This window comes from Carcharodon carcharias, chromosome 4 (genome assembly GCF_017639515.1).
Source record: "Carcharodon carcharias isolate sCarCar2 chromosome 4, sCarCar2.pri, whole genome shotgun sequence".
NCBI classification, from domain to species: Eukaryota; Metazoa; Chordata; class Chondrichthyes; order Lamniformes; family Lamnidae; genus Carcharodon; species Carcharodon carcharias.
Window position 1 is genome coordinate 85,238,627 of NC_054470.1, and position 19,691 is coordinate 85,258,317.

Here is a 19,691-nt window from a genome sequence, read left to right on the forward strand (position 1 = left end):
GCCAGATTTTGCAGCCTGAATCTTTAATTTTACATATTCTAATGCTGTGATTGACTTCTGCCACCACGCCTGGTTATATAAGATGATATTGTCAGATAAAGGCCTCAGGCTGGGGAGTGTTTGCCTTCAGAGTTATTAAGCAGGAAAGTTATGGAGTTAATCACCATATTTATTGACCATTGTGCTTCCCTTCAGAATTGGGACTGGAGCCAGGCCAGGGCGATTTGAAGGAGGTTCGCACTTTTAAAGTGAACTGTGAAGAGTTCCTTAGAATGGGTCTTCGCTATCATCATCTCAGTCCTCCTTCTCCTGATGTTGACTACATCACTATTAGCTTGGAACTTGTTGACAGCAGAAGCAAAAATGTGCACAAGGTAATGGTAATTTTCTGGAAGTTCACTACTTATATTATCATTACCTCTGCAAACTTTACATTTTGCAAGCAGGAAGATATTTGCAATTTATACTACATTATAATTTTATTAATGTTTACATTTATTGCCTACTCCAGCAGCTTTCACTATTCACTGAGCATTTCAAAGACTTTCCGGTGTTATTATGGGGATCATTGGTTCTGTACTTTGTGGATACTGGATGAATGGGTATGGAAAGATGCATGGAGGGGGTTTGGAAGAGGCATGAGTGGTATGGAGTGGGCATGGGTATGGATGGGAGGGTGAGGGCTTGGGGGGGGCGCAAACAACCATGTTGAGAACTGTTGAGAAATGAGTACATTCTAACATGCCCACTGTTATGACCCATGCAGTTGGTAAAGTGGAGTAATTTAAAAATCCCAGAGGGAAACTTTAAACAACTGTTATAATCAATAATTTTAAGTGTAATGTTTGAGATGCGAATTTAAAGTCCGGAATCAGACCACTAGTTCTCAAGGCTTTACATTAACTAATTGAAACATTTTAGTGATTTACACTGGTTAAAATAAATGTACACATGGCTACAAATTACAACTATCATAACTTTTAACAAATTCCCAAACTAATCTCCATTAAGGCAACCCATAGATTTAACCAAAACACCAGACAAAGCATTTTCACCTTACAAATTCAAAATGAGGTTCTTTCTACTGTGGAGCCAGTTGGAGGCTTGCAGTTGCCTTTTAATCTTCCTGCCTCTTCCTGCAGAAGTTATACCTACCACCACTGAGTGAATTCAAATTTTCATTCTATCAACAACCTCTTTGAACCTCACCTTTTAACAATGAAACCCCATTCATAGTACCAACTCTATTAGTAATATAATCATATTGCTTGGTCTCTTTAGAACTTTTCACTCCACTTGAATGCTGTATTCAAAAAATGCAAATGCACGCTATCTCTCTGTTTACATCTCAAACTAGTACATCAAAGCACGCAGACTAGCTGGCTTTAATCCAATTAAGACATACCCGCAAACTAAACCTCAATTTTAATAAATATTTTCCAAAATATTATGTACATTAATGGCTTCATGACACCCACCTTAGCATTCAGCCACGTTATGTAACTGCCTTGGCCCTGCTATGGGAAGCAGTGGACCCACCTCCAGCTGGTGCTTGCATCTTCGGGATGAAAACATGGTAGACAGGCAAGTGCAGTTTTGGAACTAAGTGCATACCTACGAGTTTGATAAGTGGGAGAGTTTAAAGTTATAACCTTGTCCTTGAAAAATCTAGTCCAGTGTGTAATTAGCAGTAACTATAAAGTACTGTGTAATTATACTAATTTTCTTTCTTTCTTCCAGCCTTGGGCAGGGGAAACACATTCTGCTGAGAAGTTGAGTGGATAATTAGCTAACTGGTTGAATCTGGTTTCTCTAACTTCAGTTCCAGGGTGGAAGAGTCAATTACTAGGGGTCATAGATTTAAGGTGAGAGGAGAAAACTTTAGAGGAGATGTGCGGGGCAAGTTTTTTACGCAGAGGGTGGTGAGTGTCTGGAATTCGCTGCCAGAGGAGGTGGTGGAAGCAGCTGCCAAATACATGAATAGGATGGGAATAGAGGGATACGGACCCCGGATGTGCAAAATGTTTTAGTTTGACAGGCAATATGATTGGCACAGGCTTGGAGGGCCGAAGGGTCTGTTCCTGTGCTGTACTTTTTTTTTGTTCTTTGTTCTTTGACTATAAATTCAGGGTTCTTCAGTGTAGCTAATGTAAGTGAGTGCAGCTTTGGAACTGAGCAGATACCTGGGAGTTTGGTGAGCAGGGAATTTCAGTGAGGAGAGGAAGAGGTGTTCCTTTCCTTTTGCTTTTTCTACCTTTGTCACCTGGTAGGAATTGATTCTTAGTCTACTACAAGGAAGTATCTGGAGTGTCAGGAGTATCTGGTATGTGTTAAGGTCTTTTCCAGCCTAATGTTTAAAATAGTATACAAACTGGTGGTAATTTTAATAAAATGTAAACTAAATAAGTGAATTATATAATTAAATAAATAATTAAAACACATTAAGGATGGAAGGACAGGTGATGTGTAAAGACTGCAGCATGTGGGAGCTCCTGGATGCCAGTGTGATTCAGGGCAAACACGTCTGCAGCAGGTGTTTGCGGCTCAAGGAGCTTTGGCTCAGAGTCCAAGCTGCAGACATTGTGACAGATCAGGGAGGGGGAATGTTACCTAGGTGCTTTGTACCAGGAGGCAGTCACACTGCTTAAGACAGGGTCTTCTGATTTGGTCAGTGCCAGGAACAGGAGGATGTGACTGTGAGTGAGGCAAATAAGGGGACCCAAAGGACAGGGGTTCAGGAGCCTCAGCCTTTGCAATTATCCAATAGGTTTGATGTTCTCTCAGCGTGTTTGGATGACAGCGGGGGCTGCAGCATGGATGAGCAAACTGACCATGGCACCGTGGTACAGTAAGCCATTCAAATGCCTGGAGCAAAAAGGAACATAATGGTCGAGGGGGACCGTATAATGAAGGGGATTGACATTGTTCTCTGCAGCAAAGAGCGAGAGTCCAGGTGGCTATTTTGCTTGTCTAGTGCCAGGGTTCAGGACATCTGCTCAGGGCTGGAGAGGAACTTGCAATGGATCCAGTTGTCCTGGTCCATGTAGGTACCAACTGTGATCATAATATGCTTGAATTTTACATTCAGTTTGAGGTAGAGAAGAGCGGGTCCGAGACAAGTATTTTAAACTTAAGTAAGGGTTTAAATATGGGGTTATCCATTTAAAAAATAGATGGTGAAATTTTTTCTCCCAGAGTGTCGTGAGTCTTTGGAACTCTCTTCCTGAAAAGGCTGTGGAAGAGCCACAGATGGGTAGATTCTTGGTAAGCAAGGGGGTAATAGGTTATTGGGTGTAGGCGGGATGCAGATTTGAGGTTACTATCCGATCTGCCATGATCTTATTAAATGGAAGAGCAGGCTCAAGGGCCGAATGGCCCACTCCTGTCCTTGTTCGTATGTTCATATTTGACCTATCTGTTAACCTAATTTGCCAGTTCACTTTAGCTAGCTGTACTTCCATGCCCAGATAATTATGAAAATAGTGAATGTAACTCCTTTATTCAAAAAGGAAGGGAGATAGAAAACAGGAAACTACAAGTCACTTAGCTTGACATCTGTCATAGATAAAATATTAGAAGTTATTATTAAAGACATTATAGCAAACACTTGGAAAAAATCAGGGTAATCAGGAGGAGTCAACATGGCTTTGTGAAAGCAAAATCATGTTTAATCAATTTATTGGAGCTCTTTGAAGAAGTAACATATGCTGTGGATAAAGGGGAACTGGTGGATGTACTGTATTTAGAATTCCAGAAGGCATTTGATAAGGTGCCACATCAAAGGTCAGTATGAAAAATAAAATCTCACAGTGCAGTAGGTGACATATTGGCTTGGATAGAAGATTGGTTAGCCAACAGGAAACAGAGGGTCAGCATAAATGGATATTTTTTTGGTTGGCAAGATGTGATGAGTGGTGTGCAGCAGTGATCAGTGCTGAGGCCTCAACTTTTTGCAATTTATACAAATTACTTAGATGTCGGTATGATGGTATGATTACTAAATTTGCTGATGACACGAAGGTCGGAGGAGGACTGTTATGACCCATGAAGTTGGTAAAGTGGAGTTATTGAAAAATCCCAGAGGGAAACTTAAAATTATTGATTATGACAGTTGTTTAAAGTGTGATATTTGAGATGCGACTTTAAACTCAGGAATCAGACTGCTAGTTCTCGAGGTTTTATATTAAACTAAATGAAACATTTTATTAATTTACACAGGTTAAAATATATACACATGGCTAAAAGTTACCACTATCATAACTTTTAACAAATTCCCAAACTAATCTCCATTAAGGCAATAACCCATAGACTTGACCAAAACACCAGGCAAAGCATTTTCACCTTACAAATTCAAAATGAGGTTTTTTCACTGTGGAACCAGTTGGAGGCTTTTGATCTTATATTATCTTATTATTATCTTTGCCTGCATATCTGCAATCTACTGAAGTTATACCTACTGCCACTGATTGAATTCAAATTCTCATTGTATCACCAGTCTCTTTGAACTTTACCTTTTAACAATGAAATCCCTCTCATGGTACCAATTTTATTAGTAATATAAACATATGGCTTGTTATAAGTAATATAAACATATGGCTCTGTTAGAAAGGCATCAAGTTTTCACCTCACTTCTTGAATGCTCTATTCAAAAAATGCAAATGCACCCTATCTCTCTGTTGACATCTCAAACTAGTACATATCAAAGCACCTAGACTAGTGCCTTCAATCCAGTAAAGACATACCCAACTAAATGTCTATCTTGAAAGAAAAATATTTTCCAAAATATTATATACATCAATAGCTTCATGACAAGGACACAGGGAGGCTCCAAAGGAATATAGATAACTTATGTGAGTGGGCAAAGATCTGGCAAATGGAGTATAGTGTGGGAAAGTGTGAAATTGTCCATTTTGACAGGAAAAATAAAAAAGAAGCGCATTGTCTAAATGGTGAGAGATTGTAGAGTTCTGAGATTCAGAGGGATCTAGGTGTCCTTGTGCATGAATCGCAAAGGGCTCGTATGCAGGTACAGCAAGTAATTAGGAAAGCTAATAGAATGTTATCATTCTATTCAGAAATAAGAGAATAACGCAGATGAATATGTGGTTTAAGAGTTGATGCAGGAGGGAGGGTTTTAGATTCCTGGATCACTGGGAACATTTCTGGGGAAGGTGGGACCTGTACAAGCGGGACGGTCTACATCTGAACCAGAGCGGGACTAACATCCTTGTGGGCGGGTTTGCTAGTGCTGTTGGAAGGAGTTGAAACTAATTCGGCAGGGGGAGGGGACACAGAATGTTAGCAGAATAGAGACACATCATAATACAGTAAAACAATCAAGTCAGAGGGAGTACAGCTCCATTAGGCTTCAAGGGAGTAAGGCAAGGCTGTATGGCCTCACCTGTAATGCTCTTGGCATTAAAGTAAAAATGGATGAGTTAATGGTGAAGATTGACATGTGGAATTCTGATGTAGTAGCCAATTCTGATATGGTTGAGGGAAGGGCAGGATTGGCTGCTCAACATTCTGAGATATAGAATCTTCAGGCGAGACAGGGTAGGGGGTAAAAGAGGAGGAGGCGTTGCATTATTAGTTAAGCAGTCGGTTACTGCAGTAAGGAGAGATGATATTTTGGAGGGGGCATTGAATGAAGCTTTGTGGGTAGAGCTTAGGAATAACAAAGGGCAATCACATTATTAGGTGTTTATTATAGACCCCTAGATTGTCAGCGGGAAATTGAAGAGCAAATATGTGCACAATTTGTGGAGGTGTGTAAAAACAATAACAATAGGATAATTATATTAAATGATTTCAACTTTCCCAACACTAATTGGGATAGACAGAGTGCTAAGGGCTTGGATGGAGTGTATTTCTTGAAATATGTACAGGAGAACTTTTTAAGTCAATATGTAGAGGGTCCAATAAGGAACAGTGCATTGCTGGACCTAATTCTGGGGAATGAAGCCAGACAGGTGGCTGAGGTGGTGGTGGGTGAGCATTTTAGCGATAGTGACCACGACATGGTCCAGTTTAAGTTTGTTGTGGCCAAAGGAATCGACAAGTTGCAAAAAAATGTTTTGGATTGGGGGAGAGTGGATTTTAGTAAAATAAGGCAGGATCTGGCCAAGGTAGACTGGGAACAGTTACTTGTGGGGAAATCTACAGATGAACAGTGGGGGGTGTTTAGAAAGGAAATGGGGAGGATACAGGCTCAACATGTTCCCTCTAGGGTGATAGGAAGGAGTAACAAGCCCAGAGAACCATGGATGACCAGAGATATTCGGGTTACGATGAGAAGAAAAAGAGAGGCTTTCAGCAGGTACAAGTGAAGCAAATCAGCAGAGGTATTAGTGGAGTACAGACATTGCAGGGTGGTACTTAAAAAAGCGATTAGGAGAGCAAGGAAGGGATATGAGAAAGCTCTGGCTGATAAAAGTAGGGAAAATCCCAATATATTCTATCAGTATATCAATGGGAAATGGGTAACCAGGGAAAGAGTAGGGCCCATAAAGGACCAAGGGGGCAATCTATGGGTGGAGCCAGCGAAATCGCTAGAGTGTTGAATGTATATTTCACGTCCTTCTTCACCCAAGAGAATGAGGATGAAGGTATCAAACTCGGGAGAGAGACTGCGAGGTTCTTAAGCAAATTGATAGAGGGAGTGACAAGGTATTGGAGATGTTGGCAGGCTTAAAGGTGGACGATTCTCCAGGTCCAGTTAATTTGTGTCCCAGACTGCTGAGGGTGGCAAGGGAGGAGATCGCAGGGGCTCTGACCCAAATTTTTAATTCCTCTCTGGCCACGGGGGAGGTGCCAGAGGACTGGAGAACAGCTAATGTGGTTCCGCTATTTAAGAAGGGTTGTAGAGATAAGCCAGGGAACTACAGGCCAGTGAGTCTCATGTCAGTGGTAGGGAAACTATTGGAGAAAGTTCTGAAGGAGAGTATCTATCTCCACTTGGAGAGGCAAGTTTTGATCAGGGATGGTCAGCATAGCTTTGTCAGAGGGAGGTCATGCCTAACAAATTTGATTGAATTTTTTGAGGAGGTGACCAGGTGTGTAGATGAGGGTAGTGTAGTTGATGTAGTTTATATGGATTTCAGCAAAGGTCCCTCATGGGAGACTTCTCAAGAAGGCAAATGCACATGGGATACAGGGTAATTTGATAAGGTGGATTCAAAATTGACTTAGTTGTAGGAGGGTGATGAGGAAAGGATGTTTTAGTGACTGGAAGCCTGTGTCCAGTGGCGTACCACAGGGATCTTTGCTGGGTCCCCTATTATTCGTCATTGATATAAATGACATAGATGACTATGTTGGGGGTAGGATTAGTAAGTTTGAGGATGGTGCAAAGATTGGCCGGGTGGTTAACAGTGAGGTTGAGTGTCTTGGGCTACAGGAAGATATAGATGGGATGGTCAAATGGGCAGATAAGTGGCAGATGGAATTTAACCCTGAAAAGTGTGAGGTGATACACTTTGGAAGGAATAATTTGACAAGGAAGTATTCAATGAATGGCTTGGCACTAGGAAGTTCCGAGGAACAAAGGGACCTTGGTGTGTGTATCCATAGATCTCTGAAGGTTGAGGTCATGTTAGTGGGGTAGTGAAAAAGGCATATGGTACACTTGCCTTTATCAATTGAGGCATAGATTACAAAAGTAGGGAGGTCATGTTGGAGTTGTATAGAACCTTGGTGAGGCCACAACTGGAGTATTGTGTGCAGTTCTGGTCGCCACATTATAGGAAGGATGCGATTGCATTGGAGGGAGTGCAGAGGAATTCACCAGGATGTTGGCTGGGATGAAATGTTTAAGTTATGAAGAGAGGTTGGATAGACTTGGGTTGTTTTTGTTGGAGCAGAGAAGACTGAGGGGTGACCTGATCGAGGTGTACAAGATTGAGGTGCATGGACAGGGTGGATAGGGAGCAGCTGCTCCCCTTATTTGAAGGGTCAGTCACAAGGGGGCATAAGTTCAAGGTGAAGGGCAGGAGGTTTAGGCAGGATATAAGGAAAAACTTTTTTACCCAGAGGGTGGTGATGGTCTGGAATGCACTGCATGGGAGGGTGGTGGAGGCGGGTTGCCTGACATCCTTTAAAAAATACCTGGATGAGCACTTGGCATGTCATAACATTCAAGGCTATGGGCCAAGTGCTGGTAAATGGGATTAGGTAGGTCAGGTGTTTCTCACGTGTCGGTGCAGACTCGATGGGCCGAAGGGCCTCTTCTGCACTGTGATTCTGTGATTCTATTGCAAGTGGAATTGATTACAAAAGCAGGGAAGTTATGCTTCCGGTATACAGGGTATTGATGACACTACATTTGTAGTAGTGTCCAGTATTGATCTCTTTATTTGAGGCAGGATGTAAATGCGTTGGCAGCAGTTCAGAGAAGGTTTACTAAACTCATACCTGGATTGGGCAGGTTGCTTTATGAGGAAAGGTTGGATAGGCTAGGCTTGTATCCGCTGGTGTTTAGGAGACTAAGAGGCTACTTGACTGAAACATTTAAGACCTTGAGGGGCCTTGACAGGGGTCAATGTGGAGAGTATGTTTCCTCTTGTGGGAGAATTTAGAACTAGAGGTCACTGTTTAAATCTAAGGATCATCCATTTAGGGCAGAGTGGAAGAGAAATTTTTTCTGAGGTGAGTGAGCCTTTGGATCTCTCTTCCTCAAAAGGTGGAGGAAGCACCTTTTTTTAAGGCAGAGGTAGATAGATTCTTGATAAGCATGTGGGTGAAAGGTTATGGAAGGTAGGCAGGAATGTGGAGTTGAGGTTGCAATCAGATCAGCCATGATCTTATGGAATGGTGTAGGCTCGAAGGGCCAAGTAGCATATTCCTCCTAATTTGTATGTTCGCCTGCCAGGACAGAGGCAGGATCATGAATCGGGAAAATTCCCGACTCCTGATTCCTGCCTTGAAGATGAAAATCTGGCCCAAAGTTTTTTTTAAAATCATGCCCATGTCTTCTGCCAACGGATTTTCCGGGTGGTACCACAGATGAGTTCTGCTGCAGCAGACTAAGATAAGAACCTCGAAGTGGCAGCATGTGAGGAAAACACTGAGCATACACACAGATGCTGGCTACATTGACCGGCCTGGCAGACAACCTCCTGTTGCTGTCGAAGGGTTCAGCTTATCCTCTCTACAGCCTCTGCTCCACCTCCTTGTCATTCCTGAAGACTCAGCACTTTACTGCTTCCACCCAGTAAGGATGCAGCAAATCCAGGAGTTCAAATAAATTAAAAGGTGAGGCCCCAGTACAGATTCCTGGGGGGCTACTAGTCATATCAATCCAAATGGAGCACATACCCATTATGCTTACTCTCTGTCATTACAGAGACTTGGTTGAAGTTATTGCTGTTATAGCGACTTGGTTGAAGGATGGACAGGATTGGCAGATAAATGTTCCAGGAGTTAGATGTTTCAGGCAGGATAGAGAGGGATGTAGAAGAGGTGGGGGATTTGCACTGCTGGTTAAGGGGAATATCACAGCTGTACGACAGGAGGACAACTCGGTGGGCTCATGCAGCGAGGCAATATGGGTAGAGCTCCAGACTAGGAAGGGTGCAGTCACAATGTTGGGGGTTTACTATAGGCCTCCCAATTGCCGGTGGGAGATTGAGGAACAGTTATGTAGGCAGATTTTGAAAAGGTGTAAAAGCAATAGCGTTGTTGTGGTGGGTGATTTTAACTTTCCCAATATTGACTGGGAATCACTTAGTACTAGAGGTTTGGATGGTGCAGAATTTGTAAGGTGTATCCAGGAGGGCTTCCTGAGACAATATGTACATAGTCCAACTAGGGAAGGGGCAATACTGGAACTGGTATAAGGGAATGAACCCGGGCAGGTGGTCGAAGTTTCAATAGGGGAGCATTTCAGGAAAAGTGACCATTATTCAGTAAGTTTCAAGGTACTGGTGGATAAGGATAACAGGAGTACTCGGGTTAAGGTGCTTAATTGGGGGAAGGCTAATTATAACAATATTAGGCAGGAACTGAGGAATCTGGACTGGAGGCGGATGTTTGAGGGCAAATCAACAACTGACGTAGAAGACTTTCAAACATTAGTTGATAAGAATTCAGGACCGGCATGTTCCTGCTAGGATGAAGGATAAGCATGGCAAGTTTCAAGAACGTTGGATAATGAAAGATATTGTGAGATTAGTCAAAAAGAAAAGGGAAGCATTCGTAAATGCTAGAAGGCTGGGAACAGATGAAGCCCTTGGAGAATATAAAGTAGGAAGAAACTTAAGCAAGGAGTCAGGATGTCTAAAAGGGGTCATGAAAAGTCACTGGCAACCAGGATTAAGGAAAATCCCAAGGCCTTTTATACATATGTAAAAAGCAAGAGGGTAGCCAGGGAAAGGGTAGGCCCACTCAAGGACAGTGGTGGGAATCTGTGTGTGGAGCCAGAAGAAATGGGAGAGATACTGAATGAATACTTCTCATCAGTATTCACCAAAGAGAAGGACTTAGAGGTCGATTTGTCTAGGGAAGAGTGGATCAAGTTGAGATCAATAAAGAGGAGGTGTTAGGCGTCTTGAAGAATATTAAGGTGGATAAGTCCCCAGGGCCAGATGGGATCTACCCCAGAGTACAGAGGGAGGCAAGGGAGGAGATTGCTGGGGCCTTGACAGAAATCTTTGTATCCTCACTGGCTACGGGTGAGGTCCCAGAGGACTGGAGAATGGCCAGTGTTGTTCCATTGTTTAAAAAGGGTAGCAGGGATAATCCAGGAAATTACAGGCCAGTGGTAGGGAAATTATTGGAGAAGATTCTTCATGACAGGATTTACTACCATTTGGAAGCAAATGGGCTTTTTAGTGAGATGCAGCATGTTTTTGTGAAGGGGAGGTCGTGTCTCATTAACTTGATCGAGTTTTTTGAGGAAGTGACGAAGATGATCGACGAGGGAAGGGCAGTGGATGTTATCTACGTGGATTTCAGTAAGGCCTTTGACAAGGTCCCTCATGGCAGACTGGTACAGAAGGTAAAGTCGCACAGGATCAGAGGTGAGCTGGCAAGATGGATACAGAATTGGCTTGGTCATAGAAGACAGAGGGTAGCAGTAGAAGGGTGCTTTTCTGAATGGAGAGCTGTGACTAGTGGAGTTCCGCAGAGATCAGTGCTGGGACCTTTGCTGTTTGTAGTATAATAAATGATTTGGAGGAAAATGTAACTGGGCTGATTAGTAAGTTTGCAGATGACACTAAGTTTGGAGGAGTTGCAGATAGTGAAGAGGATTGTCAAAGGATACAACGGGATATAAATCGGTTGGAGACTTGGGCGGAGAAATGGCAGATGCAGTTTAATCAGGACAAATGCGAGGTAATACATTTTGGAATGTCTAATACAGGCAGGAATTATACAGTAAATGGCCTTAAGTGCATCGACGGGCAGAGGGATCTGGGTGTACAGGTCCACAGGTTACTGAAAGTGGCAGCGCAGGTGGATAAGGTAGTTAGGAAGGCATATGGCATGCTAGCCTTCGTTGGCAGGGGTATTGAGTATAAAAGCTGGGAAGTCATGCTGCAACTGTATAGAAACTTGGTTAGGCCACACTTGGAATATTGCGTGCAATTCTGGTCGCCACATAACCAGAATGATATGGAGGCGTTGGAGAGGGTGCAGAGGAGGTTTACCAGGATGCTGCCTGGTCTGGAGGTTATTAGCTATGAGGAGAGGTTGGAGAAACTCGGATTGTTCTCACTAGAGTGGCAGAGATTGAGGGCGATTTGACTCAAGTTTACAAAATTATGAGTCGCATGGACAGAGTAGATAGAAGCTTTTTCCCAGGGTGGAAGAGTCAATTACTCGGAGACATAGATTTAAGGTGAGAGGAGAAAACTATAGAAGAGATGTGCAGGGCAAGTTTTTTATGCAGAGCGTAGTGAATGTCTGGAATTTGCTGCCAGAGGAGATGGTGGAAGCAGGAACAATAGTGGTGTTTAAGAGGCAGCTTGACAAATACGTGAATAGGATGGGAATAGAGGGATACGGACCCTGGCAGTGCAAAATGTTTTAGTTGACGGGCAATATGATCGGCGCAGGCTTGGAGGGCCAAAGGACCTGTTCCTATGCTGTACTTTTCTTTGTTCTTTGTTCTGTCTCTTGCTGTTATATGAATAGACAGAAGCTGAGGTTATCCTCTTTAGAGCAGAATGGTCTAAGAAGAGATTTGATACGGTAAATGAATAGCTAAATGATGAGTACATGATTGAGTAAATGAAGAGATGTTTGCAATGTCTGAAGGGTTGATAACTAGAAGGCACAGATTCAGGGTTCCTAAGAAGGGTCATACGGACTCAAAACATTAACTCTGTTAATCTCTCCACAGATGCTGCTAGACTTGTTGAGTTTTTCCAGCATTTTCTGGTTTTGGCAAAGATTTAAAGTGTTTGCCAAAAGAAGAAAAGCCATGAGGAGAAGCTTTTTTATGCAATGGGTGGTTAGGATGTGGAATGCAATGCCCGATAGTGTGGTTGATACAGATGCAATTTAAGCTTCAAAAGGAGATTGGATTTTTAAAAATTAATTCAAAGGATGTGGGCTTCGCTCGCTAGACCATCATTTATTGCCCATCCCTAATTGCCCTTGAGAAGGTGATGGTGAGCTGCCTTCTTGAACTGCTGCAATCCATATGGTGTAGGTACACTCACAGTGCTGTTAGGAAGGGCGTTCCAGCATTTTGACCCAGCGACAATAAAGGGACGGTGATATATTTCCAAGTCAGGATGGTGAACGGCTTGGAGGGGAATTTCCAGGTGGTGGTGTTCCCACGTATCTGCTGCCCTTGTCGTTCTAGATGGCAGTGGTCGTGAGTTTGAAAGGTGCTGTCGAAGGAGCCTTGGTGAGTCACTGCAGTGCATCTTGTAGATGGTACACACTGCTGCTACTGTGTGTCAATGGTGGAAGGAGTGAATGTTTGAGGATGAGGTGTCAAACAAGCGGGCTACTTTGTCCTGGATGGTGTCAAACTTCGAGTGTTGCTGGAGTGGCACACATCCAGGCAAGTGGAGAGTATTCCATCACACTTCTGACCTGTGCCTTGTGGACAAGCTTTGGGGAGTCAGGAGGTGAGTTAATTACTGCAGGATTCCTAGCCTCTGACTTGCTCTTGTAGCTACAGTATTTATATGGTTAGTGCAGTTCAGTTTCTGCTCAATGGTGACTCCACGATGTTGATAGAGGGGGATTCAATGATGGTAATGCCATTGAATGTCAAGGGGTGATAGTTGGATTCTCTCTTGTTGGAGATGGTCATTGCCTGGCACTTGTGTGGTATGAATGTTACTTGCCATTTGTCAGCCCAAGCCTGGATGTTGTCCAGATCTTGCTGCATTTGGACATGGACTGCTTCACTATCTGAGGAGTCACGAATGGTGCTGAACATTGTGCAATCATCAGCGAACATCCCCAATTCTGACCTTATGATGGAGGGAATGTATTTGATGAAGCAGCTGAAGATGGTTGAGCCAAGGACACTACCCTGAGGAACTCCTGCAGTGATGTCCTGGAGCTGAGATGATTGACTTCCAACAACCACAACCATTTTCTTTGTGCTAGGTATGACTCCAACCAGTGGAGAGTTTTCCCCCTGATTCCCATTGACTCCAGTTTTGCTAGGGCTCTTTGATGTCACACTCGGTCAAATGCTACCTTGATGTCAATGGCAGTCACTCTCTCTTCACCTGTTGAGTTCAAGTTCTTTTGTCTGTGTTTGAACCAAGGTAGTAATAAGGCCAGGAGCTAAGTGGCCTTGGTGAAACCCAAACTGAGATCAGTGAGCAGGTTATTGCTAAGCAAGTGCCACTTGATAGCACTGTTGATGACCCCTTCCATCAGTTTACTGATGATGGAAAGTAGACTAATGGGGCGGAAATTGATGGGGTTGGATTGTGTCCTGCTTTTTGCGGACAGGACATACTTGGGCAATTTTCCACATTTCCGGGTAGATGCAAGTGTTGTAGCTGTACTGGAACAGCTTGGCTAGGGGTGTGGCAAGCTCTGGAGCACAAGTCTTCAGTACTGTTTCTGCAATATTGTCAGGGCCCATAGTCTTTGCAGTATCCAGTGCCTTCAGCCGTTTCATTGTGCGTTTCATCCGGGATCAAGAAAGCCAGGAAACAAGAATGCTGGGATTTACCCAGATCTCAGGTTTTCCACAGGTGCAGGGTGCTATCGACTGCACTCACGTGGTGCTCAGATCTCTGTGGCAACAAGGGGTCAACTATGTCAACCGCATGGGCATCCACTCACTGAATGTTCAGCTGGTGTGCAACCACCACAATTGCACCCTGCAGGTCTGTGCACAGTTCCCAGGGAGTATCAATGACTCCTACATTCTCAGTAGGTCTCAGATCCCTGATGTCTTCCAGGGTCCACAGAGGCTCCTTGGGGACAAAGGTTACCCACAGAGGCTGTGGCTGATGACATCTGTGCGGCAGCCTCAGACTGCAGCAGAACGAAGGTGTAACACGGCTCATGCTGCAACTCGCAACTTGGTGGAGCAAACCATTGGGATGCTCAAAATGAGGTTCCGGTGCCTGGACTGGTCTGGTAGAGCAATATAGTCCACAGAGGGTGTCACGCATTGTCGTCGTCTTCTGCGCCCTTCACAACCTGGTGTTGCAACAGGGGAAGGAGCTGGGTGAGAAGGAGATTAAGGAGCTGCACATCTCCTCCACTGAGTAAAACGTCGGGTTTGAGGATGAGTAGGTCCTCAAAGCCGAGGATGACGGCAATTAGGTCATTGCACTGGCCAGACAAGGCAGGCGCACTCAGGAGGCCCTCATAGCTGCTAGACTCATGGAAGATGATGATGACATGCAGTAAGAGGATCCTCACATTGCACCTGTGAACGTTTGGCTCCTGTCTGGCTGATGGACGCGCACATACCCTCTGTGATAAGGCTCTTGTCATGGAGACATAATGGATGCCAATAGTCCCTACATTCCAGGAGGATGATGATGACCTGCAGTTGAGGACATTCCATAGATCCTCACATAGCTTATGTCTTAAAGGAAGTTGCAGTGGAGATAGTGGATACATTGGCTTTAATATTCCAAAATTCCCTGGATTCTGGAAAGGTGGCTGTGGATTGGAAAAATGCTAATATAACACCCTTATTCAAAAAGTGGGGGAGGCAGAAAGTAGGAAACTATAGACCAGTTAGTTTAACGTCTGTCGTTGGGAAATTGTTGGAATCCATTATTAAGGAAGTAGTAATTGGGCATTTGGAAAGTCAAAGTGCAATCATCAGAGTCAGAATGGTTTTATGAAGAGTAAACCATATTTAACTAATTTGCTAGAGTTCTTTGAAGATGTGACAAGCAAAGTGGATAATGGAGATCCTGTAGATGTAGTATATCTGAACTTCCAGAAGGCCTTTGAAAAGGTGCCGCACAAAAGATTAATACACAAGATAAAATCACATGGAGTTAGGGGTGATATATTAACTTGGATAGAGGATTGGCTAACTAACAGAAAGCAGAGAGTCGGGATAAATGGGTCTTTTTTTGGATGGTCAGCTGTAACTAGTGGGATGCCACAGGGTTCGGTCCTTGGGCCCCAACCATTTACAATCTATATTAATGACTTGGATTCAGGGATAGAAGGTACGATAGCTAAATTTGCAGATGACACCAAAATAGGTGGGAAAGTAAGTTGAAATGAAGAATTAAGACATTTACAAATGGGTATGGACAGGTTAGGTGAACGGGCCAAAATTTGGCAAATGGAGTTTAACGTGGATAAGTGTGAGGTTATCCATTTTGCTTGGAAGAATAAAAAGGTGACTTATTATTTAAATGGAGAGAAACTTCAGAATGTTTCAGTGCAGAGGGATCTGGGTGTCCTCGTGCATGAATCGCTGAAAGCTATTATGCAGATACAGCAGGTAATAAGGAAGGCAAATGGAATTTTGGCATTTATTGATAAAGGAATAGAGTATAAAAATAGGGAAGTTTTGTTGCAACTGTACAAGGCATTGGTGAGACCGCACCTAGAGTACCGTGCACAGTTTTGGTCTCCTTACTTGAGGAAAGATGTAGTTGCATTGGAGGTGGTTCAGAGGAGGTTCACTAGATTGATTCCAGAGAAGCGGGGCTTGTCTTATGAGGAGAGATTGAGCTGTTTAGGCCTCTACTTGCTAGAGTTTAGAAGGATGATAGGAGATCTAATTGAGGTATATAAGATGCTAAAGGGGATAGACAAAGGAGACGTAGAGCAAATGATTCCCCTTGTGGGGCATTCTAGAGTGAGAGTCCATAGTTTTAGGCTAAGGGGTGATAGATTTAAATCAGAGATAAGGAGGAATTACTTTCCTCAAAGGGTCGTGAATCTGTGGAATTCACTACCTCAGAGTGCAGTGGATGCTGGGACGCTGAATAAATTTGAGGAGGAGATAGACAAATTTTTAATTAGTAATGGGTTGAAAGGTTATGGGGAGAGGGCGGGAAATTGGAGTTGAGGCCGAAATGAGATCAGCTATGATCGTATTGAATGGAGGGGCAGGCTCGAGGGGCTGAATTGCCTACTCCTGCTCCTAGTTGTTATGTTCTAAAATGAATATTATGTACAAATGATTAACACCTGTGCCCAGGCTATGCAACTACACTTCCTTGATGCTTAGCCTAAATAGCCAAGTGGTTATGGTACTGGGTTTATAACCCCAAGATCAAGAGTTCAAATCTCACAATGGCAAACTATGAAACAATGTAACTTCATCTGAAACAGATGGAAACAGGTTTACTCAAAAGAGTATCAAGAGTTCAAATCTCACAATGGCAAACTATGGAACAATGTGACTTCATCTGAAACAGATGGAAACAGGTTTGTACTCGAAAGAGTATCAAGAGTTCAAATCTCACAACGGCAAACTATGAAACAATGTAACTTCATCTGAATAAACAGATGGAAACGGGTCTGTACTCGAAAGAGTTACACCTCCTTGATGCTTGGCCTAAATAGCCAAGTGGTTATGGTACTGGGTTTGTAACCCCAAGATCAAGAGTTCAAATCTCACAGTGGCAAACTATGAAACAATGTAACTTCATCTGAATAAACAGATGGAAACGGGTTTGTACTCGAAAGAGTTACCCCATATTATTCTGGAGACGAAAGTCACCGCTCGCCTGCGGCGCTGGACCGGACTGCTCCAAGTGCTATCTTACCGAGGTCTAGTTCTGGTCGTAAACCAGCTGATCGCCGCCATGTTGTGGTATCGGCTGGTCACTTTGACCCCTCCCCCGGACTTTGTCACAAGAATCCAGAAATTATTAGTCGACTTCTTCTGGGACAAAAGATTGCACTGGGTCGCTGCTGAGGTTCTGAGTCTCCCGCTTAGGGAGGGTGGTCAGGCGCTAGTGTGCCTACGCACACAGGTGGCGACTTTCCACTTTCAGGCCCTGCAGCGATACCTCTACGTCGAGCCTCCTCCTAGATGGTGTGCCCTGACGACGTATTTCTTCCGTCAGGTGCACGGCCTGAATTATGACATGCAGCTCCTGTTTATAGAACAGAGGGGCCTCAGTGGCTCCTTGCAGGCGTTGCCCGTCTTTTACCAGGACCTGATCAAAGTCTGGAAAGTGGTCGCCTCGCGACGCAGCTCTCCCCCGTCAGGAGTAGCGGCTATCGTCAGAGAGCCGCTGCTCAGGAATCCGCCCCTCCGTCCTTTTCAGTGGTTGGCGGAGAGGAGGGCTGTGGCCACAGGGGTGACCAGGATCGGGGACGTGCTGGGTGGCGGAGGACTGGGCTGGATGCTCCCGCAGGAGTTGGCGCGACGCGCGTCTGTGAGTGTCCAGGTCGCAGCCGATGCCATCCAAGACCTGAGAACGGTCGTGCTCGGACCCGACGTTATTTTGGGTCTTGAGGTGGCCCAGGTGCGCGGTGGTCTTCCGTCTGAGCGTTCCCCTGTTCGGACGGAATTCCACATTGGCCCCAAGCCCCGAACCCTCCCTCGGGTGCTGGTGCCCCGCAATATGAGCTGCCTCGGGGACATGCCCTCTGTGCCTTTTGGCACAGCAAAGAGGGGCTTTTTGTATGGACTGCTGCTGCACACCTTCCATTTTCTCGCCCTTGTCCGTCGACCGGACACGCCCTGGCGTGCCTTGTTGCTGTCCGGCGGCGGAGGCCCTCGATGGGAGGCCCTCTACGGAGGTGTCCTCCCCCTTTCTATCGGGGACCTGGGTTGGAGGGTGTTGCATGCAGCAGTCCCTTATAATAAGAGGATGCATAGGTTCACGGACTCTCAGGACACATGCCCTTTTTGCGGTCTTGTGGAGTCCGTGGACCATGTATACATAGGGTGTTGTAGGCTGCACTCCCTTTTTAGTTATTTGAAAAACCTTTTATTGATGTTTTGTTTGCACTTCAGCCCCACGCTCCTGATCTATGGGCACCCGGTGCGGAAGGGGGTCGGGAAGGAGGAGGACCTCCTCGTGAACCTGCTCCTGGGCCTGGCCAAGTTGGCCATTAACAGGTCCAGGCAGCGGGCGATCGACGGGGGAGTCCCGCCCGATTGTTTGTCCCTCTTCCGCGGCTACGTTCGCTGCCGGATGTCCCTGGAGAAGGAGCACGCGGTGTCTGCTGGCACTCTCGAGGCCTTCCGTGCTCGGTGGGCACCGCGGGGACTGGGGTGTTTTGTTGACCCCTTTAATCACATTTTGATTTAAAGTTTGTAAGTTTCCTTTAAACTTTGTTCTTGGTTTTACAGCTGACCTGAATTAGGGGCTGTGCCTGATTTATCCCAATTTTGTTGATTTGGTTTTCATTTAAAAGATTATCAAGAGTTCAAATCTCACAGTGGCAAACTATGAAACAATGTAACTTCATCTGAATAAACAGATGGAAACGGGTTTGTACTCGAAAGAGTTACCCCATATTATTCTGGAGACGAAAGTCACCGCTCGCCTGCGGCGCTGGACCGGACTGCTCCAAGTGCTATCTTACCGAGGTCTAGTTCTGGTCGTAAACCAGCTGATCGCCGCCATGTTGTGGTATCGGCTGGTCACTTTGACCCCTCCCCCGGACTTTGTCACAAGAATCCAGAAATTATTAGTCGACTTCTTCTGGGACAAAAGATTGCACTGGGTCGCTGCTGAGGTTCTGAGTCTCCCGCTTAGGGAGGGTGGTCAGGCGCTAGTGTGCCTACGCACACAGGTGGCGACTTTCCACTTTCAGGCCCTGCAGCGATACCTCTACGTCGAGCCTCCTCCTAGATGGTGTGCCCTGACGACGTATTTCTTCCGTCAGGTGCACGGCCTGAATTATGACATGCAGCTCCTGTTTATAGAACAGAGGGGCCTCAGTGGCTCCTTGCAGGCGTTGCCCGTCTTTTACCAGGACCTGATCAAAGTTTGGAGTATGGTCACCTCGCGACGCAGCTCTCCCCCGTCAGGAGTAGCGGCTATCGTCAGAGAGCCGCTGCTCAGGAATCCGCCCCTCCGTCCCTTTCAGTGGTTGGCAGAGAGGAGGGCTGTGGCCACAGGGGTGACTAGGATCGGGGACGTGCTGGGTGGCGGAGGACTAGGCTGGATACTCCTGCAGGAGTTGGCGCATCGCGCGTCTGTGAGTGTCCAGGTCGCAGCCGATGCCATCCAAGACCTGAGAACGGTCGTGCTCGGACCCGATGTAATTTTAGGTCTTGAGGTGGCCCAGGTGCGCGGTGGTCTTCCGTCTGAGCG

General features: G+C 45.1%; 1 protein-coding gene across 1 annotated transcript in view; it reads left to right on the forward strand.

The window, feature by feature from the left end:
* LOC121277230 (FRAS1-related extracellular matrix protein 1-like) overlaps positions 1-19,691 on the forward strand; it is a 391,688-nt gene that overhangs the window by 46,723 nt on the left and 325,274 nt on the right. The window contains exon 4 of the mRNA XM_041186416.1: positions 196-374. Coding sequence (XP_041042350.1) covers positions 196-374 — 179 coding nt within the window. The remainder of the gene's footprint in view (positions 1-195; positions 375-19,691) is intronic.